At 47.4% G+C, this 27,632-nt stretch overlaps 1 protein-coding gene across 1 annotated transcript; it reads right to left on the bottom strand.

The window, feature by feature from the left end:
• Nucleotides 1-1,588: 1,588 nt before the first annotated feature.
• On the bottom strand, nucleotides 1,589-26,456 carry SCD5 (stearoyl-CoA desaturase 5). The gene is made up of 5 exons (XM_056490076.1): nucleotides 26,129-26,456; nucleotides 11,614-11,744; nucleotides 7,355-7,560; nucleotides 4,515-4,747; nucleotides 1,589-3,268 (listed from the first exon to the last, which is right to left on the bottom strand). Exons 1-5 carry the CDS (start codon nucleotides 26,277-26,279, stop codon nucleotides 3,078-3,080), a joined length of 912 nt encoding a protein of 303 aa, XP_056346051.1. The 5' UTR covers nucleotides 26,280-26,456; the 3' UTR covers nucleotides 1,589-3,077.
• Nucleotides 26,457-27,632: the final 1,176 nt, after the last annotated feature.

Genomic DNA, 27,632 nt, shown 5'->3' with positions numbered 1-27,632 from the left:
TCTCACAAGGCTGGTTAAGTCAAACCTAGAGCCAGCCACCAATCCACCAGCAGTGCCTCAACACTCCTGCACTGCTCAGAAAGCTCTAGCCAGGTCTTCAACTGCCAAATCAGCAGGACAAGTGCCAAAGTCCACAGAAATAAGCACAGTTCATGCCCTAGTACCCACTCTACCAATGCTCCACAACTTCCCCACATCACTTCATTCAACAGGGATGGATCCAGTAGCTACCCTGGGAAGTGGCAGTGGCCCTTCCTGCCTCCCATAGGCCCTACATTATCTTGAGGAAGAGAAAACCACACAAAAGGACTGTAAAAAAAAAATCAAAGCAAATGAGCAAAAAGTTCAAAACAAACACAAAAATAAAAACAAGCAAAAAAAGAAATGCACAGAAGTATTCCTTTTTTTACCAAAATTTGAGGCACTCTCTTTTAAAAATCTAGTTTCCTGTAAAGGCTGACACTTTTTTTATCAACTCTACCACATGGAGAATTTAATCTACAAAAAGTGGGATTCGAGTAGCATAAGCTTTCAGATAAAACATTCGATGGAGGAGCTTTTTCTTTTCTGAACAATGTTTCTTTATTTATTTTCAGTTTTTCAAAACCGGGTTAACTTGACAATGGCTTCCATTTCAATTTTCAGATCCCTGAAACGCCCTGGAACTGTGGCTGCTTTTGAAGTCTTATACCTGGGGGGAGGGTGGGGGGAATATTACCTTATAATTTCAGGTATTCAGAATGGCTCAGAACAGCATGTGCCTCTAAGTAAGGCCACTTATTTTTCTTACACCAGGCACTTGACAAGAATGAGCCTAAGGAAGTCCAAGCAATAGCAGTACAAAAGAAAAATGATAAAGATCGACAGGAAGCTGTGTATCTTGGTGCATTCCCTGTAGTTCTGAGGTCAGGAAATTGCACAAAGGAAAGGATGAGAGCACCGGTGAGATCAGGCGTTCGCACATCTTCCAAGTCTCACTCCTACACTCACACCCCAAGTCTAAACCCATTACACACATCACTTTGAAGGCAGGTTCCCTATGATTTTTGCCATGGAAGGAACAGCTCTATCTTTCTAACCAGCAGGTCAGAAGCCCCCCAGCTCCAGGAGTGTGTGTAATTCCTGTGTCTGTCAAACGGCTTTGACTCCTGATGAATGCACATCAAAACACACCTTCAGGCACATCCAGGTCTTCAGGCCCATTTCAGAAGAAAAAAGAGATTTTACAGCAAAATCTAAGTAAAATATTTAATACTTTTGGCCAAAGCATTGTCCTGCAGTCACTGGGCTGGTATTTTTCTATTAAAGCGGGATTTTCCCATGCGAGACCTTGCCATGGTCTCTGTCAGCTTCCAGTTTCTTTTCCCACTCTCTTAGCTTGGCCAGGAAGCCCAAAGTAATCAAATCCCTTGGTGCCCTTCCATTTGACAGCCTCCTCTTCCCCTGACATTCAGAAATGCCGAGGGGGGGGTACTTTGAGCTGCACTGAATGAGTAGCTGGAAATGCCAAGCAAAACACTGCTGCAATTCTGATGTGTGATGCCCTTTGCTTTGGGAGATGTTTCAAAATTAAACACAGTGGCCAGGCTAACTCATAACTGTTTATTGTAAATCACTCAAGAGTTTACACATCATTAATGGCAAAATAACACTTTTAAAACACCTGCTGGATGAAAGACAGAATAAAGACAACTCTTTTATATTATATGGCATCATTTGAAAAACAAGAAACAGAACAAAAAAGAAACCATTTTTTCCCCCCCCCTGCTTTTGCATCTTTCCTGAAAATATCTGGGCCTGAGTCTCAGTTATCTTGAGATCCCTGCCTTGCCCAGGGTGTGGGGCTGTGTAGTTGGGAAACAGGCACTCCCTCTCTGAGGGGCAAGGCAGTGACCTTCTTTATAAATGAAAATCATGCCCTCTATCTTCAAAAGTGCTCCAGTGCTGACAGTACAAAGCCTCTCTCCTGCACTGGCTAACATCTAACACAAAGGGCTATATGTCCCAATAAATCCACATGCCTTTTTTTCTGATTTTTTTCCTTTTTTTTCTTTTTTTTCCTTTTTTTTTTTTTTTTTTTGGTTAAGCAAGGCAACTGTTAAAATTCAGAAGCTACATAACTGTCTTTATATTTTGCTCAAAAACCAATGGATGTTGCATGCAGCTGAAACATTAGTACAGGCTCTGACTTAGATAAAGGTCAGTTTTCTAAGACCCACTAGTCAAAGGCAGAAAAAGAAATTAAGAGGCCTCTTGTGCAAAAGGAGCTAAAATATGCATGCATCGATGGCCATGACTGATTAGAATATGACTTAGGTCTCCAAACATTGAAACCAAAGCTTTATTTGGCTTAAGACATGGTTGAGCTCTATACATTTACAATTACAATGTATATATGACAACAAAGGAACCATCTCAATATAGCATCAGTTGGTATTTTGGCCTGTATAGAGACTGATCTTCAACACAAAAGCCTGCTCAGCAATAAATGGTTTTCATATTTAGCAAAGACAGCAGTGCACTGGGCTGGCTAACAGGGCTAACAAAAAAGAAGAACGCAGGTTTCCAAACTAACATCTAACTAAACTGAGGGTGGTTTTTCCACTTGGACATACTGTTTTTCTTCAGTGGTGTTACTGTCCTTTCCATGAGTATGCAGTTAACACAGCACACTGGGCCCTGCCCCATCCCCCCCAAAAGATGCACCTCAAAACCTTATTGGATTAGCAGTAAGAACAAAAATCTCCCCTAACTGCACTTGGAAAGGACAGTTAGTTCCTTCAACCTGCCAACATTTACCATGAACTAGCAAATTACAACAAATCTCAGACGTGAACTACAGTGACTAAAATCAAATCTCTCTCCCGCTTAACTGCAATATTAAATAATATATAACATTTTTACACTTAATAAGTCTTAAGTCTGGACATAATACAGCTAATAAAGAAAGAAGGGAAAAAAAAAGCTGTGGCTGAATCAATTCCTGGGGAACTAATTCAGCCCAGCCGATCTGAAACAAAAAAAATCCTTTTACCCAGAGGTAAATCCACCACAGGCACGGGCTGCAGCGTCACTCCTCAGGCACTGCCATCCCCAGTCCTTTCCTTGCGAGCCTGGATCATCTCCTTCGGAGCCTGCTTGCGGTCAGTGACCAACCCCAGCCAAAACATGAAGTCAATGAACCAGGTGGTGGGGTTGAACTTCAGGCCCAGCTCGCTGGCTGAGTAGTCAAACGGGAAGGTGTGGTGGTAGTTGTGGAAACCCTCACCTGAAACAGAGAGGGAGGTTAAAGACCACATGGCTGGCACTTCTGTCAACACAGGAACTTGCTTGGGCAGGACACTCCAACACCCATTCCCCAAGTCTTGCATCTAGTGGAGGTCATGCTCCACCCCAGACCTCTGGGGCAGATCCAAACCAGAGTCCATTTCAGTGCTCTGGGCTTTCCTCCCCAGTACGAATGTGCACGTCCCATGCCTTATGCTCAGGGAAGAAAACCAGAAGTGCTTCAAGAGGAGAGACACACAACTGAGCCAGAAGTGGGGCCACTCACTTCTGCTGCACTAACTGCTGAGCAGACAGCTGCTGGGTGCTAACACCTCCCTTCCAGAGACAACGGATGTGATTACAACATGGGCACCATCAGCAGAACAAGGTGTATTGAGTTGATGTGGCCAGAAATGTGTATTCTGTCACCATCTGTTGAAGCTGGGTGGGGCAGTGACCCTTATCTCTGTGGCACATATTATCTGCTAATGGGCCATCTTTAAACCAGCTGGGGCAATCATCTTTATCTTTTCCACAGCCCATCCTCCCTCCAGGAAGCATCTGCTGCTGGGCCATTGAATCCCACTGTGTGACTGATAAAATTACATCATCCCACTGGGAGATGCTCCAGCCAGGGGGAGGAGCCAAGCCTTTCCTACCTAGATAAAAACTGACATTTTGGACAGCAAGATACCTTCTTTCCACTGGAGTCCAGAGGAAAACCAGACCTTTCCACATCATCCCTGGACCTTCAGAGGAAAACTGCACCTTCTACAGGAGCACTGCTCCAGCTGAACCACATCTGCCACTGCAGGAGGATGCAGCCACCATTTAATAGGACTGCTACCAACACCCTGACTGACTGATGGGGTGTCAGGCTGTATTCTGACTCTGTCAGGGTTGGGACTGTTCTTTGTAATACTGTATTTCTATTTTAATTTTCCTAGTAAAGAACTGTTATTCCTAATTCCCATATCTTTGCCTGAGAGCCCCTTAATTTCAAAATTATAATTTGGAGGAAGGGGGTTTACATTCTCCATTTCAAAGAGAAGCTTCTGCCTTTATTGGCAGACACCTGTCCTTCAAACCAGGACACAAGGGCACCTTCCTCTAGGATGCACAAGCTCCAGCCTCCTCCAAACCCCGGCTCCAAGCACTGTCCAGCTGCAGGCACCCAGATTCCCACCCAGGGTGGAACAGGGTGGGACTGTGAGTTGGCAGAGCCGTGCCAGGGCTGCAGCACCCACCGATGGCTCCCAGGGCGACCAGGGTGTTCTGCCTGGGGTTGATGTTCTTGTCGTAGGGGCGGTTGCCGTACATGTGCGCGGCGCTGTTGACCAGCCAGGTGACGTTCAGGGAGATGGTGTACCGCAGAATGGAGGCCAGGAAGTAGGCGTTCCACAGGCTCTCGCCCCACAGGTACCACGGCACGACGGTGGGGATCACAAAGCACATCAGCACAACTGAGCTCTTGTAATACCTGCGCGTGTTACGGGGCGACAAGGGAAAAAGGAAAGCAAAGTAAGACACGTCTTGTTTGTCCCCCTGTGACAGGTGTCAAATAGACCCCTGCTTTTGTTGAGTTTTCTGCAAGGGATGAGGAAAAAGAGTTTGGATTTATTGAACAGTTTTTAGTTTTGGCTTTTATATTTTTCCAGAATCTCTGCCGCTTAGTGCGTAACCCTGAAACTTCATAGTAGGTGTCAGTAAGTTTTCTTCACAAAACAATCCCTTCCTAGTTAAAGAATCAAGAACAACCATTACCCAAAAAGCATAAACAATGGTGAGGGCAAGCCAGGGGGCTGACACTTTATAACCTGGGGCTGTGGTTGGATAATTGACCCCAATATGTAGATGAACCAAAACTAATACAAGTGTAAAGACTTGTGACCAGGATCCATCTTGGATTTGATATGAGTGTAGCCCCAGTTGGGCTCTTGCACAGCCCAACGTGTATCCTTTCAATAAATACCTATTTTATCCCTTTTGCTCTGTCTAGTCTCTGTTCCAGGTCAGTTTTCCAGGCATCAAAATTGCATTCCCTGAAAGTCTTTCAGATGCCATTTTTATTTGACAAAAACAAACAAGTAGCTTTCAATTAAAACCCACAGAGGACCCATAGAGTATTTTTGGAAGGAAAGAAGTTTTCATGAACACAGTTCTCATCTGTAACACATGAGCTAGTTTCGATTATCTTGTGCATGAAACAAATCAACCTCTTGCCTTGCAAGTTCTTTGCTTGATGTATTTTGTTGTTGTTTGGAGGTTGTGCCTCACATTCTGGGCTCCAGAAGAAGATCTGCAGCTTTACAGCAACACCAGCCATGTTGAAGAGGGCATTCCTCAGCTCTCTCGTAGAACTCAATCCTCACTTACCTGAGCTAAGGCCCTCCAAGCAAACAAGTTCCCTTTCTTTGCTTCACCAAAGGTACCAAATAATTTCCCACTCATATCACTGACTTCTGATAACATCTGCAAACCTCATCAGTTCAAGGCCAGGATTTAAGTAGAGCTGGAGGAGACAAATACTTTCCAGTCCAGAAAACTCCTTCAAAGTTCCAAGCCTCTACCACTCTAGAGAAATAGAATAAAATATGAAAACAGCTTATCAGGCACCAATTAAAACTATCCTGTGAGATGGAAGAAGCCCAGACAGAAGTCTTTGATGAAGATATGAAATCTCCCATCTGGACAAGCATCAGAGTACATTGTCACCCTTTGGCTGAAACACCTGCCTTAGAGTGAGAAACCTCCTTACCTGGAGTGTAGGGGAATCAATGCCTCAACACATGCCTGGGGAACACAGCTGCTTTCACCACAGGAAAACTTGGTCATGGAGACACCTCACCTGTAAGCTCCCCTCTCACATCACTTGCAGGATTATTGCTCCCTTAATCACAGAGGGGAGGTTTTGCTGTCAGTCGTGCCTGGAGCAGTACTGTGATTTCAGCTGAAGTGGTTTTAAACTGACTGAGTGGCGCCTCATCCACAACTCAGCAGCACCACTAAATTCAGCAAAGCTAACAATTTGGCCTTAAAACAAAACATGACAAGAAGGATTTATTACTCTTCTTAGTGATCTGGCCTGCTAGTTTTTCCACACTGTCAAAAAAACCCCAACACTGTAACCTTGTAAAAAGAAGAAACCCAAATTCTGGGTAAAGGACAAAGTCCTAAATCCAAATCCAGAGCAAAGGCATTTGCTAAGACAACTTTCCTGCAGAAAACACACTTCTTCACTAGACAACCTTCACACCATGACCAAAGCAGTAAAGCCTGCCTCTCATGGAATGCTGTTGTCTTGGAAAAGTTAATAACCAAGAGGAGCTGCAGCAAACTGCAAGGGAGCTGTTGCAAAAAGGCACTGCCAACTGAGGAACCACTAAAAGCAACCTGGAAGTATTCCTCACTCCTGGAAGATTTCCATTACAAGGGTAACTTTTTGCCTTAGTAGCTAAAAAACCCCTAATTTTTAGACTTAACTGACTGCTCCCCTCACTCAGAAAATACACAGAAATGGCCTTAAGCAGTTTTCCAAAGTGCCTAGATGAAATGCTTGTAAGCAGAAAGTCTTCTTGTGCCTAAAATGCAGGTACTCACATAGAGCATAAAGGATGTTGCTCAAATCCCAGCTCTCAGGGTATGTAGCAAACTGAGCTAGGACTGTGCTAATTCCCAAGGGAGATAATTAATTCTGTATAGAATGGCAGTCTTGGGAGAGGTGGCACTTGGCCTGCACCGGCCCAGGGGTGCCAAAGAGGACTTTACAGAGTGAAATGTGCACTTCTGTGTTAAGGCAATTAGTGCTTGCAGAGTTTGCTCCTGTGATCAAAGAAGAAGGCCAAGATCCGAGCAACTTCTACCACGGCTATTTTCACAACCAGCCCTGGCTTTTTGGGAAAGCAGAAGCACAAGGACAAGGCTCACAGCCAGCCACATGGGAATAGTGGGGGCCAGAGCAAAGGCATCCCAGCACTCGCAGCCAAGGTGGCAGGGATGGAAAAGAGAGAGATAAAACAAGGAATGAGCCCCAGGCAGAGCAGCAGGCGGGAGGGTCTCTCCAGGCAGGCGCCGTGCTGGCACTCACTTTCTCTGGAACCTGACGACGGGGTCATCCAGCAGGTCAGTGAAATCCAGCTTCCTGCCCTTCTCGATGACGTCGCGGTGCTTGCGCACGAAGAGCCAGCCGATGTGCGAGAAGAAGAAGCCGCGGCGGGCGTTGTGCGGGTCCGCGTCCGTCTCCGAGTACTTGTGGTGCACGCGGTGGTCCCGGCTCCACTCGTAGATGTCGTTCTGCACAAAACATGCAAAAGGTGGGGTGAGAGGAGAGGGGCCAGGCACCACAGTCCAGTCCTCGAGGAACAGCAGCAAGCCCCTCTCTGACACACTCCTCAGAAAAGGCTGTGACTAAAACCCCCAGCTTTGCAGCCAGCCCGCCCATCACACGGAACAGGACCTCATCTGGGAACCAGTGACACACACTGGACAAGTGTCAGGGCTGGAAATGGCTGTGAGAGCCTCTTGGGAGTTACCATCATCAGCCTGCCCTGGGTGTCTGAGGATGGCTGCTGGGACTGGGTACATACACGTTTACACTGTTATTTTAAGATTGTGCTGTGGGGAACCTTGTACATTTATTTTCAGGGGACTACTGGGCAGAGACTCTCAGTTCTGGCATCCTCTTTCTCAGCTGGTTGCAGCTGGTGCCCTCCAGGCACAAACACAGTGCGGAAAATGGGACAGTCTGTGGATCACTACAACTACTGTAGTGAACAACACAACACTGAAATGCCTCATGGCTGACTGCAGGGAGGAAGGGATGGACCACAATTTCACACCTGGATTCATAAACAGAGACTTTCTGAGTTCACTCAGCCAAAGGGATTTCAGTTTGCTCTACAGAATGCCCTAGCTGGATGCACTGGACTAAACTGGTGGTTTTTGCAGTGGTGCTGAGCTATTAGTGCATGATTGTAAGCAAATTCAGCACTTGCACACCTCAGGCCACACACTCATTTAAGAATTGAATTGCTCAACACCAACACTAAAACATGGAAATGTCAGTTAATGCCCAGATCCACAGGAACATGAACTTCCATCAGAGAGTTCTGAGCAGAGGTTGCTATTTCCATCTCTGCACAGTCAGGGAGGTACCCAAGCAGAAATACCCAAGGAAGGAAAGGCTTGGTTTAGTTTTAGGAACAGCACCCACAAACCACCAACCACAGCAGCTTTGCTCCCAGTAGAACTGAGCAAACCATTTGCAGTGTCTCTGAAGTAAGAACAGGACACCACCCATCTGGGCACTGAATATACCACATAATAATGAAACTGTGTGTACCTATATTTTGTGGGGCAAAAGCCCTGTGCGGAAAGCATTGCTCTTTCTTTCAGCTATTAACATTTGAGAGAAAGCACTGAGGGCACTCTGGGAACAGAGTGCAAAGAGCAGCTAAAGGATCCAGCTCAAATTAATCCACATCCAATTTCAGCTTTGCTGAAATGCTCTCTGCCTGCAAGAGCACACCAGGGACAAGTGAGGAGCAAGAGCCCAGAAAGATCTCAGCTCCACTGCATTCAGCTATGCTCAGCCCTTTACTGCTGTCATGTAGTGAACACAGTGATGCTGGGAGTGGGCTGGGGATGAGGGGACATTTTTCTGCAGCTCTAATGCATCTAAGCCAGTGAGAGGAGGCAGCAAAGATCAGCCCCTTGTCAGTGCTCCAGTTGCACCTTAACTATCTCACTGCATGAGAAAACAAAGTAAACTGCAAAAAGGCAAAGGAAGTCACCCAAATCCTCAGTGAGAACAAGGAGAGACCTTGACCTTCCTACAGAGAAATCAAAAAGAATGTAGACTGCTTCAATTGGTGTCAGTGGGAATATCTGTATGGCTGGAAAATGTCAACATTAAGTAACTTAAAAATAAAACATGGTTATGCAAGAAGCACACTTAGAAAAGGTCTTCTTTCTTAACCAGAAATAATTTGTCAAGTGAGACCATTGTTAAGTTTGTCACAAGAGCACTTGATAAAGTCGTTTGTGGGACAGCAGATAACCAGGAAAAGCAATGATCCTGTGACAAATTAACTTGGTTTTTCATGCCACAGCAAATGCCTGCAGAGCTGGCAAAAAAAAACAACTCGATTCCCCAGATGAAAGTGTTAGGAAGCTGTGAAACAACTGAATTGCATCTAATTAAAAACCACAAAGGCTAAGAGGAAATAAAAGCCTGAGGCCAGAACTGTTGACAATAAATACACCAAGAACTGGAGCACAGCATGTGTAAATATGCTCCAAGTGTATTATTAGCAACCATTTTTCAAGAACACATCACTTTTGATCAAGTTTCAGGTAAACACAGGGGTAAAATCCCTTCTGAAGCAGAGAGCAACAGCATCATGCTGTGCCAGTGATGCAGCCATGAGGTTTCATTAGCAGGTCCCTTAACAAACCTGCAGACTGAAATGTGCCAATAGCCTGGGCTGTGTGACACAGATTTCCACACCACCCCTCCTGCTGTGTACAAATGCACCCAGCACAAACTGTGCCACAGAGATGGCACCAGAACACCCCAGCTGAGGTGCTGGAACTTAAATGCTAGGAGATCAACAAGCCAGGTATTACCTATGTCTGAAACAGACAAGTGACACCAAGAAGCAGGATCTTTCAAAATTATGACAGCTTCATTCTAGATGGAGAGAAGAAACACAGCTCAGCATGCTCCAATCATAAAATAATCCAAAGGGCAAAAGTGGCTGCATCTGATGGTATTCCAGAGGAGGTACTATAGTATGTCACAGCCCAGGCAGCATTAAGCTAAAACTTGACAGCACAATTTCCTTCCCCTGCCCTTCAAGAATTCTGAATATTTCCTCCTCATTTAGCATCCAGGGATGCTGTATGCATCTCCAATGCTACCTCTTCCTCCCAAGGAGATGGACCTAAAAACTCATCACTCACTGTCTATTTGTGGTGGTGGAAATAGCCTTTACAGGCAATGGATGTCACGGTAATTAGGAGCAGGCTTCAGATTTAGAGTGGGTAATTTGGCCTTTCCTCTTATTTCTGATACAAAGGGCACAAGGGTGGCTTGAAACTACTTTGAAGTACTTCCCTGCTTCAGAATCCCACTGTGTCCTCAGACAAAAGCAGTGATGAGGCCAATGCAGCTGAGAGCAAAATCCATAGCAACAGGGAAGCAGAATGCAATGAAATCCCTGTGTGCAGGCTCACTGCAAACAGCTCTACACATTCATTTAAATTACTCGTGAAAGATAAGATCAGGGAGATCTCCCTGTGTAACAGGGAGACAGTACAAGGGGCTTCTCAAAACTCCAACCAGTTGTTTAACACACTGAGCAAAGGGCTTGTAAAGCTCTGCAAGGAACCAAGCAGCAGATGGAAATGTTCAGAATAAAGAAAGGTTATAGTCAAAATGGACACATTTCCATTTTCAAGCAAGAGCATTGTGCTCTTTGTAATGTGTAGAGGGGCTAACTAATTAATTCTTTCCACCTAAAAAAAGAAAAAATCAAAGATGATAAATGAGCAGTACAGAGGTAGATAAAGGGACTCTTTTCATTCTCTGTCAAGGCAAACGAACAAAAAGTCAACCAACCAGATTGAAAGGAAAAGGATGAAAACTAAGGGCACAACACATATGTGATACACGGTGCCACAAAGGGCTATGGCAGCCAAGCTCAGTAAGTTTAATTTTAGGGCAGGTTCCTATCTCTATCCTTACCAGCCAGAGGAGGAACCAAATTCACACTGAGCAGATCCTGGTTCAGGGCTAACTCCTACAACCAGCTGGGTGTTACACAAGTGTTTCTGTGGTCTAGGACTGCCTACCAGCAAGCACAGAGCTAGTAACACACTTCTTCACAAACGAATTTGAATTTGGCTGGTGAAAAAAGCTGCATAAAACAGAGATAAATTAAGATTGTGAAAGGATGCCTGCTCTCCTTTCTGGGCACAGTCTCCAGCTGCCTGGATGAACAGACTCTTGTTTACACACACACACGTTTGCATTGAGTTGGCCCTTATAGAAGTCTCCATGTTGTCCTGTGAAGTGTGGGGCCTCACCTGTGCCACAGATGAGTTTCCGGGGTGCTGAGCCTCTGATTTGGTCACGTTCAGCTTGCTCCTAATGTAATTATTGCTCCTGGTCTGCCTAATGCACATTGTTACGTGAGTGGTGAGAGGGGCTCTGAGCCAGCAGAATGTTACAGCAAATAAATATCTTTCTGTCTTTCTGCCAGGTTTTTCTTTCTTTCTTTTGCTGTCTCTAAGCAGAGAGAGCTGCCTGGAGGCCAAGAATCCAAACAAGCAACACAAGCTCACCTGGAAAGCCATGGAGTTAGCTGCAGCCAGGAAGATCCTCAGAGGCAGCTTGGCTTTGTAGGAGCGGTGGCTCCACAGGCGATGCGCGCCAGCTGTCACACCCAGAGCCGTCAGCAGGAAACAGAAATATGCTGAAAGACACAGAACAAAACACAAAGTGTGCCACCAGGCCGACTGGCATTATTTGTGCTCTCCTTGCCCTGCCTGCCAACGCCTGCAGGGTCACTCAGGAGACAGGAGGTGAGATTCTCAGCCCACCTCTGCCTCACAGACTCTTTGCCTAAAGAAGACAAGCTTATTTTGCAAGTGTAAAATTAAAACCAGAGCAGATTCAAACATTAAACAGGACAACTTCAAATCAATTTACACCATCTGCAGAACGTGCTGTTTAGCCACGGCTCCCTGCCACCCTACACACACAGACATATTTTGGTTAAAACAGCCTATTTCAAATACCTAAACAGAGTTAACAAAACTAAAGGGAAAACGAGATTCCCAAAAAGGGCTTTTGTACTTGTGTCTGTCCACCAGGGAACCCTGTTAGACAGGCAGTGGCTTGACAGGAATTCACAGTCTGCTTTTTCCAGTATGCAACATAAAACATTTGTCTTTGCAAAAAGAAAACAAATGTGTATGTAGGTGTGTGTCTACTGTGTTCCTCTATCAACTCCCAGCTCACAGTGCTTGAAATTGTAGCATCTGAGAGAAAATAGCATGGAAAGATATTTGGGAAAATAACAGCAATCATATTTCACGTTGCTTGTCACACCTGCAGACTGAAGAAGCAAATGGACTTTTTCCACTCTGCTGGTGGATCCATCAAAAACGGATTTACCCAAACTGCTTGCTATTATGTCCATGGCCAAAATCCCTGTCTCCTGTACAGCAAACCAAAGCCTTTCTCACAAGATGCAGCAGACAGCTGGAGCCAGAATGGTCCCAGTAAAGGTGATGCCTGTCTAAAACCTGCTTTGGGTGCCATCATTGAAGAGACAATTCTGATTTTCAGCAGGCTGAGTGCTCATGGTACTCCTAGAAAAGGTTCATTTGTGCTGTTATGCCCAGTGCTCTGAAGTCTATAATGAAATTGAAATTTCTACTTACCTGAAGAGAGCCACAGAAATGAACTAAAATCATGCATTCTCTCTGCACATTATCTACAGATTTTGCTGAATTTACAATTACTCTTAGATCAGTAAAAATGCTGACACCACAATTCCTCACACTCCAGTCTCCACTGCAGAGTTGCAGTTCCTGCATATGCCTTGTTAGAGCAAAGATTTGGACTTCTATGAAAGTAGGGAGAACCTATCCTACCATTTGCTGTGTGTGATGCTAAGCTGAGCAGAAACATCACTAAATAAAGCCTTCCAAATCACTCAAATGACTGTAATTGTGGGAACAGATCTGTGACACACAGAATACCAACATTATCCAGCTGACATAAAAATATTAAGGTTAGAGTCCTGAATCATTACAAGAACATATTTTCTGTGGGCTTTATGACTGGTTAACCTCCTGCTAGTCATGGGCTGAAATCTCACATCTTCAGCAGTTTCTTGACTGCCTTAAAGCACAAGGGGGCTTTAAAGCAACAAATCATTTAATTGACCAAGTGCTTCTCAAGGGCACCCATCCATCTTAATCATGAATGACTGCTTAAAATGAGAATGAAAGATAAATGGGTAAAGTGAGAGATATGTGACGCTAGGGTTGATTTCACTTCCCTTCTCTGTCCAGTGTAAGGAGGAGGCTGCATGGTAGGCAACAGACCATATGGAACATCTGCACTGAACACAATCAGAGACAACCCCCTCTGGCCCTTTCCAGCCCCAAGGGGACTTGCCAGCCCCAGCCCACCCCTGCAGTGCTCAAGTGATCAAGGAAACAGCAGGGGCTTATACCCACGCACCATGCCTATTTTTTGGCTTTGCAGAGGAGGAATCATAAGAGCAGGAATCTTCCTAATATAAATCCTGAGGGCTGGAACATCCCCAGAAACAAACAAACAAAATTACTAAGGAGGTTCACTGTCAGAGCAGAAATAAAACCTGCCAGACAAATGCACTGCTTGGTGATAGCAAGTTTTGTGATTCTTACAGCAATTAAAGTGCCTGAAAATAATATTTGACCATTAACTCCCAATGTATAAATTCCCAAGGTAACAAATATTTGCCATGTAAGGAATAGGTCTCAAGCTCTCCTTTGCAGAATAAATTAGGAACTCAAACAAAAAATCAGACTACCAACCATTTGATTATATATTAATCATGTACCTGTTTGAGAAGAAAGGCACTGCTTGCTTACCTGTCCCATTTTTGGGGATATGAGTGTGTGTAGAGGGTAAACATGTCAGTGAAACACAAAAGGATTGCAATGTGGAGCAAAGCAGACAGTTAACAGTAATTCCTCCTTATACTGAAAACACTCTCTTAGAAATGTAGCTAAACAGGTTTCCTAAGTAATAGAGTAAATCATATTTATTGCAGAAAAAGGGGAAAAATAAAGCCACAAGAAAAGTACTAATTAACAATCTGGAATTCAAACAATTAATGTTATCTTTCTTTTTAATTTAGAGGGATAGCTAATGTATAAAGAGAAAATTGGTAAAATACCCAGATGTGTCCTTTGCATGTTCTGCTAAGGTCTGACAGGCGCATTTCCAACCAGCTCACTCAATAGAGCACAGCATAGGCAAAATGATTCAGAACTGGAGCAGAGGGAGAACCACTTAAAAGAGAGAACAAAGAGGAAGAGGGGAAGAGAAAACAGCAAGTAAACCTGTGCAAAAAGACAAAAGAGAGACCCAGTGCACAGAGACAGGGAGAGGATGAAAGAGAGACAAGACACAAGGTTAAAGTGATGTGCAGGCAGGGAGCTGGAGGGTTGCTAGGCTTCCAATACACTGTGCCTGTGCACAAATGCTATTTATGGGAACACGCCAGAATCAATAGGCAGAAGATTTTTATTCAACATTCTTATTAATGACCTGAAACAAAGGCAAACAGCATGCTAATTAGAAGAGTGGATGATGCTATTTTTGGAGCAGCAGTGAGAGAGCTAAGAAAACACGGAAGGATCCATGCAGAAACCAGGAAAGAAAGGCTCAAAGACAAAGCCATGTAATGTAGTTTGGGGAGCAGTAATTGGAGAGAAGCTTGGGGAAGCAGGAGCCTGAAAAGAGGATCACCAACAGTCCATAAAATATTCCCAGTGAGGCATATGATAAGGCAGCAAGACATCAGTGTGATTTCAAACAGCAGGCACAGAGGTACATCTCAGACAGAAGCAATGAAAACTACACCAGGGAAACAATTCAAAGATGGATGGGAAATCAACAGCCTCAAACATTTGAGGCATGTTTTTCAGAACAACTCATTATGCCCATAGCTGGATTTCCAGAAAAGCTTTACTAAGCCCAGTGGCAAACTCTTCCGAAAATCTCAGTATCCTGAATTGGGAATTGGCTTCTTATAAAGACATGGAGAGATGTTGCCACGGTCTGTATCTACTTCACAGGAGTCAGGAAATCATCCTCTGATTTTAGTGGTTTCTTAAATTGGAGCAGATCTCACCCCCTGAAAATTTCAATTCTGTTTTAAGCTAAGTGTCAAAATTAGAACTTCTGTTTCTGAAAGCTGGGACCACATTAGAAAGATATGTATTTATTGTCTGTGAACCTAGCACATTACAGATTGATTTTGACTTTTATCTCATTATTAAAAAAAAAACAACAAATCAACCAAAAGAAGATGCTCAACAAACACTGGGTTCACTCTGCATATCTGAACAGACAATTCTGGCTCATGAAAGCCAGGACTGACTGGACATTCTTGTTCAGCACAGATGACAAGGAGACACTGTGGGATAGCAACTATCCACACCTTACCAATATCAAACATAGCCCAGTCAGATGGAGCAAATCACAATTATCTCAGAGGGACGATACATCAGACAGGAAAACAGGAGCAGTGAAACAAAGTCAACTGCACGTTCACAACAGTACTGTCAGTGCAAAAACCATCTTTAAAACACAGAATAATGTCACACAGCTGTTCCCATGGGGTGGCAGCACATGGAGCCTGGCACCAGCTCACACCCAGTGGCTCTGATCCCTGATCCCAGTGCATGGGTGGCACGGACAGGAGGGACAGGAGTAGGAAGGGAATCAGCCCTTGCCAGTCTCCCTGCCAGCATCTCTCTCCCATGGGGCTCCCAGTCCCTTCACAGGGACTTGAACACTGCATTCAACCACAGCAGGGTGACTACCCTGAACCTGGCACTTGCCTGGAGAGACACCATCCTCACATTTTGCTCTCTGTGAGTTGTTCCAAACACAGATCCCACCACAGCCCTACTTTCCAACACTTTGGGACTAGGCAACTTCTGTGAACCTTTGAGATTTTTTGCATGTTACAGCATGTAAGAAACTTTTTTCTGGTCCTGGAGCAGCCTTGGTTTTAAGTGACACATCTTACACCAGCTAGGATTGGGGTGCATTACATCAGTGCCAGCAAGCAGGGTAGAAACTCACAGCCTTTCCTGGACCAACAATGGGGAAAAACATGTGGGGGAAAGTGTTCACCCCTTCAAACAGGACAGAGAGGGCAGGCCTTGTGAGATCAGAGTGGTGGCTCACCTGGCCCCATACTTTCTTCTAATAGGGGTAAGGGGAGCTGCTATGCAGAGGAGACTGAATTAAAGAATTAAAAAATAAATTTAAAAGGAAAAAAAAAAAAAAAAGACAACACAGGCCAGCTGTTGTTGCACTAGCACTGCCTGCACACTTCAAGTGGTGTGGACTTTGAGATGTGACATTTTGCACAGAGAGTATGTGGAAAGCAATTACCAAGGCAAGTAATCACTGGAGGCTGTCCCAGAGTTGTTATTACATTTGCTCTGACCAGGAGGGTGACAGACCTTGGGTCAGGATAGCCACCAAGGGTCAGGGTCTTGGTTTTGTGTCTTATTCTGAGGCCATCAGCCCCATTTAGTCCCATGCTGGCTGCTGTCACCTCCTGCCAGCCCCCTGATGCAAAGCCTGCTCACAACCAACCCCAGCATTATTTTGTACGTGCTCAGGGAGCTGCTCCTGCAGTGGTGTCTTCACCCTTCAGTTGCTATTTTGGAAAAACCTTGGCTCTTCTACTGCCATCTTTTTGGGGACAGCTTCAAAAGCACACAGCACTCTGTTCTGATGGACATGACATTCCCAACATTGCCTACAAGGTCTGACACATTCCCAGGCCCTGCCTGAAGTTACATTCAGAAAAGGCTCATACATTATACAAACACACACAGCAGTTCAAGGATCAGGAGGTGAGATGCCACGGATACAGGAGGGAGGAGTTTCCTCAGACGTGAATTCTAATCACACTGATGACAAAGAAAGTACATCTTTTGCTTGGGGAATTCAATTTAACAAATGCAGGGGCTGTGCTTCACCTGTACACATGTGTTACTCTTCAACAAGAGGAGGCAACCTCTTCAACAAGAGTTCAAGTTACCTCTTCAACAGGAGGGCAGCTGGAGACAGCTGATCTTAAAATGCTGTTCATGATGAAGACAACTCGTGACATGACACCATTTGGTGGAAATCCTCTCTCTACAGTAGCCAGCAAAGTCTCAAGCAAGCTGCCAAGAAATTTTCATCTTAGCACAAGCCATTTTTTCTCTCCTGTATATAAAAGGATACCACAACTTGACTCATTTGTATAAAAAAAAACCAAACTATTTGGGGATTAAAAATTACAGGAATGGACATGAAACTTTTGTCTGCTTACACACCAGCATCCTGTGCTTTATTCAATCAGATAAAAATTGCTTGTTTGGGAATTTTACTAACCAAATGAGTCAAACCCCAAGTTTTCCATTATGCTTAAGAACTGCATGAGGCATATAAACAGCAAGTTGCTCAAGCACAAACATGCAAAGCTGTCTGACTGCTATAAATATGTAACATTGCTGTAACTTCCAGTGGTGTTTTTTTTTCCTTTCTAAAAATTAAATTACATCTGCATATCCTGTATCTGCCTTCTACTCCTCACTTGTGGGGTTTTGCTGTTGTTCAGTAGCAGTTTTAGGACTAATATGACCAAACCAGGGAATATGCTTCCAGTAGTGCCTAACTTCATTTCCACTGAAATTCAGGGCAGCACTGCCATCCATTTCAGCAGCTTCACCATGCCTGAACTCCTAAGAGATCCTCCACTTCACTACACACACAGACACAGGTAGAAGATTCTCTTTGGATTCAACATCAGAGCTCAGAAATGTAGCTGATAATTTTGTGGTGCCTCATATGTTCTTTTATGCTTTCATTAGATAATGTCGAGTTTGGGGATACATTTTCTTAAAATGCCATGTCTGCCCTCAGAATAGCAAATTTTCCTACCCCCAAATCAGGCCAGCAGTCTTTCCAAACACCTCAGTTAAAAATGCTGGCTGATGTCACGCACTGCATCCATGGGAAGGCCAGGGTCAACATGCAGCATTCTTAGATGCAAATTAGATATCAAGTCCCCAGTACACATCTCTACTGCTAAACTCCAAGGAAACCTTGGAGATCTCTTCCTCCTCAGCAAAGAGGCACCAGGGAGCAGTAACATACCATTTAGCTTGCAGCATCCTACTAAAAAAGCCTTATGTCCTGACCTGGAACTACATTTATTAAGGAGGAAGAAATTTTCACCTTACTCCCTAAATTGCTGCCAAGAAACAATGTTGAATTAGTGCTCTGGCCCTGCGGTCTCTGGGAAGGAAACACTGCTCTGCTAGCCAACCCTCTGTTCACTGAGTCCTGCTAACTATCAAAGGCTGGCATCAAAAGCTCCTTGGGCTGGATTCAAGAGAGCAAATGAGAATTAAAAAGCACTGGCGTGCAGCAGCAGCAATTCCCGGGGCCGCCCAACATACAGGTCATGCCAGCTCTCACGGGGAGCCGTGCTTTCCTGTGGAGAGCAAGCATGTGAAATCTCAGGCCAGAAAGTTTCATCTAAAATTAGATCTACACATCCTCTGAGCTACTCTAAATTGAGCCAAGAGAGACAGAGATAAGAGGAAGCACATCAAAGGCAAAGGGGAAGTGGATTTTCAGAGCTGCAGGGAAGATGATTTCTGATAATGCCCCGCTCCTGCCTCTCAGTACCACGGTAGAGCTCCAGGAGAAACCATCTATCACATCTCTTGGCCCTGCCATCATCAGCTCATGAAATCCAGGCTGCCTCTGCCTGGATGCACATGCCTGCATCTGCATTTTCAGGAACATTCCCCAGAGCCAGCACTTTTGGCTGAGTATACAAAAGAGTTTATTCCGGTTGGAATAGCAGAAATGTTCATATTGACAACTGCAGCCAATGTGACATAAATCAAGCCAACAGAGCAACAGAAATCGTGGCTGATAGCAACTATTCCAGCCAGTGCTAGAACTCCCCTAGGAAGGAAATACAGATTCCCTGAACTCACCAGCAATTGAAGATTGCCTTAAGATGCAGAACAGCTTATATATATTTTTAGATCAAAAGAGAAGGCTGGAAGATGCTTTGGCTCCTCTGAAATTTTTGGTGCTTATGTGTAGCCTGTCTCAGCTCAGCTGGGTCCTGCGTCATCACAAAACCACGGGCAGATTTCACTTCTCTCCCAGTGACCTCACTGCTGTCCTCAATCCGCACACTGACTCGGGCTCTGGTGGGTTTTAAGTGCTCTATAAATGCCAAGATAGAATAAATGCCAATTTTACCTCTTTTTTTCAGGCACAGAGTAAAGAAATAGCACAGCTAAGTCATTAGCACAGCACCCCAGAGCCTTGCATTCAGCAGGCAGCTCTGCCCTAAGGAAGAAGGTTTAGTTATTGTTTATTGTTTAGCATCCCTGTCCAAAAAGGCACAAAGCCAAAGCTCACCCTGTGCAGAACTAGGTACATGACAGGGGAATGCCGTGCTCTGACCCAGTGCCCTCTCCATGATCACCAAAGCAGAGATCTCATGGGTCTGACTTTCCAGGACTCCACAGTCCAGATGCTGTTTCCTTCTGTATCACTGCACCTTGCCTCAGTGCTTTGTGTCTGCTCCACTTGTATGCTACCAGCTGGTACACCTTTTCCTCCCCCGTCCAAAACCCAGCAGAGCTCAGAGTAAAACCTATTGCAAAAAAATGGCCTCTTCCAACCTTCTCTCCTGACAGTTTCAGCTCAGAGCTGGGCTGCAAGAGCTAAACCTCTTCAAAATCAGAAGGCACAAGCCCCCTGCACCCAACAGGTCAGCTAGCCAGAGCTGTCAGGCTGGAGGATGGTGCCAGGGCAGAGGAGGAGACCTTGTGTATGGGCAGGCTGATGCTCCCCAGGGGCACTCACCAATGATTGCTCCCCACACTCCCCCAATGACTCCTCACTGTGTCCCTGCAGCACAAACAGCTCCAGCCCAGCTCTGCTCCTCCAGTGAACTCTAGCACTTAGAACATCATCTGAGATGCCACTGTCCAAAAATGTCTTGAGAAAAATCCTCCAGAAATCCCCATCCCCTGCTGTAGAAGCTCCTGCACAAGAAAGATGGCAGGCACATGATTCCCCATGCCAGCATCACAAACAACCTTCCTCTCTGTTTCACATCAGCTTTGCTTTACTTAGCACAGTAATTGGTAATGTTTCACTCTCCAGTGGGGCAGCACATTTTATTATTAGCCCACATGGTAAAAATAAAATGTGATTACAAGGAATTGTTTGGCTTCAATTATAACATCAGTGTTAGTTACAAGTACAACTGTGACTGCAGGGAGGGTAGGTGGAGTGGCAGAGATGAAGAACCACACTAAATTGAATGCAGTAAGCCCCTTGAGACTTCTCCTGCAGAAAAGTTCATCCTGACTCATCCACTGAAACTCCTCAGAGCCTGTATTCTACCATCCCCACCTGCACACGTAACCAAAGATGAAAAGCTAGAGCCAGAAATCCCTGATGACTCCCCAGAGCTGCCTGCACCAGCTCAGGGACTGGTGGACCACGGCTAAAGAAGGCACTTTGTGCTTTTGTTGGCCTTTGGTTGGGCTTTTGTGTGTTTGCCACAGCCAGCTCTGGGGGTGCCAACAAACCTGCTTCACAGGGATGCCTCTCCCAAGCCCACCATGTCAGGGGGCAGCCCAAGTGCCAACAATCCTGCCAAATTCAGACAGGGATTTCTACCTTTGCTGGATCCAGCTGTCATCTCTGTCCTCATTACAGAGATCAAAAGGCAAGAGTGCCTGAGGTTCTTGTGGCTTGGCTGGAGCACGGGTCAGAGCAGCCCAGCATCCCGACGTCAAGCACGCACAGCTTCACTGCTCACTCATCCAAGCCAAGAATTTGGCTATTAAGAGTGGCAGCAGTATAACTACACTTTTAAATGAGCCAGGGGAGGAAAATTCAGTCCAAAACTTCTCTGGAGATAAGCAGGGCTACTCCACTGTGCAGATGTGCACCTCAGAGGTGCAATTAACATTCGGATGCTCCACCTCTTCTCCACTCATCATCTAGTGAACCAGCTGCATTCTCAAAGTGCTGAAAGCATGGTGGAGCTGGGGGCTGATGGGCAACAAGGCCAGCCTCTGTTCCACAGAAACCTCCCAGAGCTGCTCCCTGCTCACAGCTGGGACTGTTCTGGGAGCCAGCAAACAGGAGATCACTGCAGGGAGTGAGGTGAGGAAAGGTCCTTCTGTTCGTGAAGCCTTTCCCACTAGGTATCCAAGATAAATGCATTTGTTCCCTATTTCTGGCCCAAAACCTCACCTGCAGAAATCACCTGAGCATAACCACTGTCAGGCCACAGAGGAGCATCACCACTCTCCAGAGTGGCAGCAGGAGCGACAGAGAACTTTCCATCAAATGTCTCATTTCACTGCATGTGAAACAGAGATAATATTTCCACTCTTCTTCATCCACAGAGGCACCAAGGGGAACTTCTCTGGAGCTAGGATTTTTTTATTTACAGCTGTCTGCGCAGAGTTTCCAACGCTGTGTGTGGAAATGGTTTGGGACTAAAACCAGTTAATAAGCAGAAAGCCAGCAGGTGGCACTCAAGAATATCCAAGGCTCTGGAACTGTGCAGGACCAATAAAACTTGCACCTGCAGTGCACAGCAGCAACCTGTGCCTCATTACAAAGGCATGCTACCTATCAGCAGCCTGAGAAAGAGGCAATACCCAAAGAGCTAAGACCACAATTGCTTTAATCTCTTTTATTGAAGGGATCCAGGCATCCCAGGCAGGATCCAGAGTCCTGCCTGGCAGCAGTTTGCATCTCAGCAGGGGTGCAGCTGCACTCCCAGATATCCAGCACTCGTGCATGGGGAAAGCTAAGGATAAGCATGGCACATGGCCCACCATGGCTGAACATGAACAATCTGGTGCTCTCAGGAGCACTAAAACATCTCCTAAACGCTGCTAAAACAACAGCAACAAGCCTCCCTCCCCATAAGAGCACCATTAGGGCAAGGCCACCCTCCTTCCCAACCCCAGGTTCTGGCAAAGCACAGCACTGTGTGATATCCACTCCTCCCTCAGGCAGCTCTGCTGAGCACATCCAGGTGGTTTGGGATTTCTGGGTGGCCATGCTTGCTCAAGTTGTTTCAGCAGCCTGAAATTAAAGGTTCTAAAGCAGGTAAATAGCCTAATCTTTTTTTTTTTTTTTTTTTTTTTTTTTTTTTTTTTTTTTTTTTTTTTGTGGTGGCTCTACTTACTAAAATTAATTTGGCTACTTCAAGTGCTTCCTCACGAGCAAAGATTACAAAGCACATTTTTCAAACAAAATCTGAGACAATCATGATGGAGTCTTTAAGAAGCTATCATGAGCCCACCAAAAGAAACTGTGAGCAGCTGTTAGCATCGGGCCCTGCAGTGAATCATGCTGGTACTTCCTTCTGTAAAAGGATTTGAGAGTTTTTTAGTTTGCTTTCCTAAATCAAATAGACAAACCTCACTGGGACTGCCACAGGGTGGACCTGGCTGGAACAAGAAGGTTCCTGGCTAAGAAGCATCATTTAATGGCACGTTACTGTTGCAGGGGATGAACCTTGCACAGTTTTCTCCCAAGTGTCCTCTGGAAGATGGGGCAGAATATCCAGTCCAAAAGAGGACATCAGTGAGCCACAGCCCCAGCAGGCCACAAGCACCCCTTTGCACAATTTCACTCCTGGAAAATCTGCATGCTTGGCCCAGCCAGCTCCATTAGCAGTAAGCTGTTCCCACCCTGTTTCAGTTCCTCCTGGGAGCTGGAGAGAATGGCAATGCCTCCCCTCCAAACCTGCTGAGCACCAGGGGGAAGGCAGCAGGGTCTTTTCCACCCACCCCTGCACCAAAGCACATGTCAGGCTGGCAAAGAGCAAGGCAAGAGAGCTCCCAGTGAGCCTGGGCTGCTGCAGCAGGGGACATTCCAAATCCTCTGGGCCGTTCCATGGCCGTCCCACGGGCACAGCCCGGGGCTGCTCCGCGCCTCGCACACACCGTCTGCTGCCTCTCGGGTCAAGGCAGCTCCCAGCTCATGGAAAATTCTGACATGAGAAATTTCATTGTTTTTGTTCAGCTTGCACTGAAACCAAATTCCACAGAGACACTGGGATGGCCCTGAAAGCCTGTGTTTTAACCGGCTTATCTGTACATCCCTTGAAAGATAACCCAATTCCCGGTTCTGCACCAGTTCAATCCCCAGCTATGCACCACCCAGAGTGCTGTTTGGGATCCCTTGTGCAGCCCCAGCCCCACGTGGGGGGTGGGAAGCTGCAGCACGGGCCTCAAGGTGCTGGTGCGGGAGGCAGTGGGAACAGAGGAGCACAGATAATCCTGAGTAAACAACCAGCTGAGCCTTCCTTGGCAGCGCTTCCCCATTGTCTATTATGTACAGCTGGACAAATGTCAATAAATTACCAATGGAAATGAGCCCTGCAGAGCAGGCAGCTTGGCCTGAACAGCTGTTTTCTAGGTGGCACAGTGGCATTCCAACTCCACTTTGCAATTGATGCTGCATCAGCTGCCTCCGGGGGTGGGGAAGGAAGGAGGAAAGCCAGCCCTGCACACAGGGAGGGTTTGTACCCGGCCTCCCCCAGGGAGAACACAACAAGAGGTGGGTATCTTGGGGGAGGAGAAGGTAAAAAGCCAAGCAGGCAGTGGTGAGTCACGGGAAGCTGTCGGCTTCCTGCCAGACACCATGGAGGTCACAGCCAGCACTGGCATCCCACTCCCAGCACACTTGTTCCTGCAGCTTATCCATGGGGGAGCAGTGGTGGGGAACACGGAGTGGAGCAATGCAAGGGCTTGCACAGGATCACTGGGAAGCTTTCTTGGGAAGAGAAAGAAAACCACAGAGGGATGCATGGAAGGCTGCAGCTCCTCCATCTGCACCCTTCAGCGTACACACATCCCTGCACTACCTGACACTACTCTGATACCATCCCAGTTCCCCCAGCCCTGCTCCAAGGCTGGCTGGCAGCCAGCGCCCACAGAAAGGCAGTCTCACAGCTGATCTGCACAGGGAAGGAGATGTGGAGAGCTGGGGAGGGCAAGGGACACCTCTGATTAACACTCATTCCTTCCAACACAACTTCAGTGGTTGGTTCCTTCCACACCGAAGCGAGGTGCATTTGTCAACTTGAGCAACAGGCACCCTTTTTTATCTACCCTGAGTCGCTCAGAAACAGGTCACCAGTGTGACAGCAAGCTGATTTGTCTGACATATTCTGCAGGAGAATGTGTTTCCACACTGCTCAGCACCTCTGAGGGGAGCAGAGCTGGCAGGAGCCACACGTGAGAGTGGCAGGCAGTGTCCAGGACGGCTGGAGCCAGCAAACTCTCTCCCTGCTGTGGAGCCCCTGTAAAAACCACCCACCAAACTCCTGTAAAAACTCTGTGGTCTGCTCTAGGGTGGCTGTTAAAAATAACGATGTCAAGAAATGAGAGGTTCTCACTGTCAGAAGGAAAGCCATTAAGCTGTAAAGTCATTGAGAACTGTTTATTATCTAGCGTCTGTTTAATCTCCACCAGGAAGAAAATACCAGAGGATGCAGGGCTGAATTGGTAATTCTGTCCTTTGCCTCCAGCCTCAGGGATTTTTGTAATTAAGCACAATGAAATCAGAGATGATTTCAAAGTGTCTTCTTGGAAAGGCAAAACAGAAAAAGAAAGCCCACCTGCCTGCACAGAACAGGACCTAAAAGGGTTGAAAGCAGACCACAGGCTGTGCATTCCAGCCACACAGTTCCCACAGGCTCTCCTGGTCTCCCTGATCTCCAAGCTGTGGCCAAGATAAACTGTGAAATCAGCCTGAACACAACCAGGAATAGGGAGGCGAGAGAAGCAGTGCTTACAGAAGGGAACTATGCAAAACACATCCACCCCACAAACCTCTTCTGGTCATGAGCAAGCCAGGTGAGGGACTGTGCAAACCAGGCTGCCAGTGAAATGCAGGTGCCCTCCAGGGACCCAGAAACTGAGGATGGGAACTGATGGAAACATTCATTTCCCAACTGCAAGCAGCCATGGTGATCACCTGTGAAAAAGAGATTTAGGACTTCTCCAAACAGAAGGAATAAGCCTGACTTCTAAAGCATTTAGCTGGGGCTTCTGAAGAGTCACCTCGACAGTAACGATGGCAGCCTAACAACTGAAATTCCACATTTGTGAGTTCCTGCAGCAAAGACCCTTCTTTCCTCTGTACAAAAGAACCCCAGGCTGTTACATTCTCCACTCACCTCAAAGCAGGCTATTTATTCAAGAAATTGCATCAGATGTAAGCAGCACTCAAGTTTTTACCCTCTTGACCACCGAGATTTGTAAGAATCAATATACAGTTCTGCCTGCTAAAGAGTGATGCTGACATTCACCATCTATTTGGTCTCACAAACCCTGACAAGCCTTGCACAATACCGCAGTGCTTCTGTGTAGCATTTTCTCTCAGCACCATTCTTCTGTGGAGAAAAGAGGACCTCACCACCGTGGGATGGAAGAAAAGACGCTATATTTCATTTTCTCTTCCCCAAACCGAATCCTTGGCTTTTCTCGGCTGGCAGGACAGACGCTGCACGCCATCTCCCCTCAGAAAGCACAGCCTGACTTATCGTCTCTGTGCCAGCACCTTACAGCTCTTACTCGACTTTCGTATCTTCCCCAATAAAAATTCGCACCACCTTTCCCAATAAACAACCAACGAGCTGATTCTCCACTCCAGACCGGAGCAGAAAACCGTGTGTGTTCAGAAAGTGACACGGTGAAACAGCACAGGGACGGCCAGCGCGTCCTCCCTCAGACCTTCAAAGCGAAACGCCAGCGCCCGACTGGGCTTTTTTAACTCAAAAACCCGATAAACGCAACCGGAGGGAGAGCGCCTCCTGTTTCTACAGCAACCGGGGGCCCGGCGGGGCGCTGCCGACGGCATCCCGGAGCTCCGGGGGGGGGGGAAAACGGGAACAAAAGCCACCGCGAACAGGGCACGGACACGGGGAATCCGAGCCGGGCCGGCCGCCCCCCGCCCCACCTGTAGCGCATCGCCCGCACTCACCCCAGAGCAGGGTGAGGATGTGCGCCCGCGGCACCAGGCTCAGCGCGTACACGGCGCCCAGGTGCAGCAGCCCCATGAGCACCACGTTGCGCCAGACGATGGCCTGCCCTCCGCCCGCCTCGCCGCCGGCCGCCCTCCGGGCCGCGGCCATGGCTCCGGCCGGGCGCTGAGGAGGCGCGGCCGCGGCCCCCGCGCAGCGCGGCCCCGCAGCGGCTACGGGCGGCCGGGCCGCGCCGCCGCCGCATCTGTTGCTGCCGCCGCCGCCTCCATGGAGCCGCCGCGCCGCCGGCTGCGCCCCGCACCGCGGCGGGGACGGGCGGGGGGCGGCCGCGGGCACCGCATAGCGACAGCCAATGGTGGCCCCGGGCCGCCCGCTCCGCCCCGGCCCCGGCTCCGGCAGCGGCTCCGGCTCCGCCCGCGGCCGCCCCCCGGCGCGCCCCCGCGGCAGCGCGGCCCCGCTGCCCGGCTCGGTCCGCGCCGCTCCCCCCCGCACCGCTCCTCCGTCCGAACCGCTCCCCGGCCCGCACAGCTTCCCTCCGAACCGCTCCCCCCTCACCGCTCCTCCGTCCGAACCGCTCCCCGGCCCGCACAGCTTCCCTCCGAACCGCTCCCCGGCCCGCACCGCTCCCCCTGCTCCCCGCAGACAAAGGTTTCAGTGGCCCGTGTTTAATTCTGGAATCCCTTGCCATCGAAGTAAAAGGTGCCGCTGGCGCTGGGCAGGAGCCGGTGTCGGAGAGGTGGTGGGTGAAGCTTGCTGCCTGGGAGGGACAAGGTGCGAACCCAAGCGCACAGACGGGCAGCCCGCTATGGGCAGCGCATCCCCGAACAGAGCTGCCGCACTTGCTGATTGCCCCGTCCCAGCGCGGTGTTCAGCGCTCAGCTGGGGCTCCGTGGGGCCCCCCGTGCGGGAAAGGGTCCCGGGGCACCGGGAATGCCAGCGGGGACCTTGTCCGTGGCGAGTTCACCGCTGGCAGCAGGGCGAGGAGGAGCTCGCTGTTCCGAGCCAGGTGCTTCATCAGCCCCGGGGCAAGGGCATCCGCACGAGCGGCTTACAGAGGGTTTAAGTCATGGTGGGGAGCAGACACCGATTCCAGATAAAACGTTTGCCTGTGATGCGTTTTGTTTGGTGTTGAATGCTCCTGGGAGGACCAGAGGGAAGGAGCACCAGCTGCCCTCCGCTCTGGCTGGGACCAGATTTTCCATTATTTCCATGCCATGTGCTTCCATTGCTGCACCAGGACCGCAGAAGAAGACAATTTAACTTGCACTCCTGACCTCCTCCAGGTGCCCAACTGTCAGGCTTTTTTCAAGTGTACCTAATACTGATCTAATACTCATCTTCCTGTTTGGAGTCTGCAATCTGATTTTGGGGGCAGGCAGGAAAGAAGATTCCATCCTTCAATGATTTTTCCATGTCTCAGTACTTTAGAGCAGAAAGAAGCCCCATCCCTGGCACAGCAGCTGCTCCCCAGCTGCTGCTGGGCACACCAGGCAGAAGGAACCT

Source organism: Oenanthe melanoleuca, chromosome 4 (genome assembly GCF_029582105.1).
Source record: "Oenanthe melanoleuca isolate GR-GAL-2019-014 chromosome 4, OMel1.0, whole genome shotgun sequence".
Classification (NCBI taxonomy): domain Eukaryota; kingdom Metazoa; phylum Chordata; class Aves; order Passeriformes; family Muscicapidae; genus Oenanthe; species Oenanthe melanoleuca.
The sequence above is the reverse complement of the archived record's forward strand: the minus strand, read 5'-3'. Positions and strand labels throughout refer to the sequence as shown.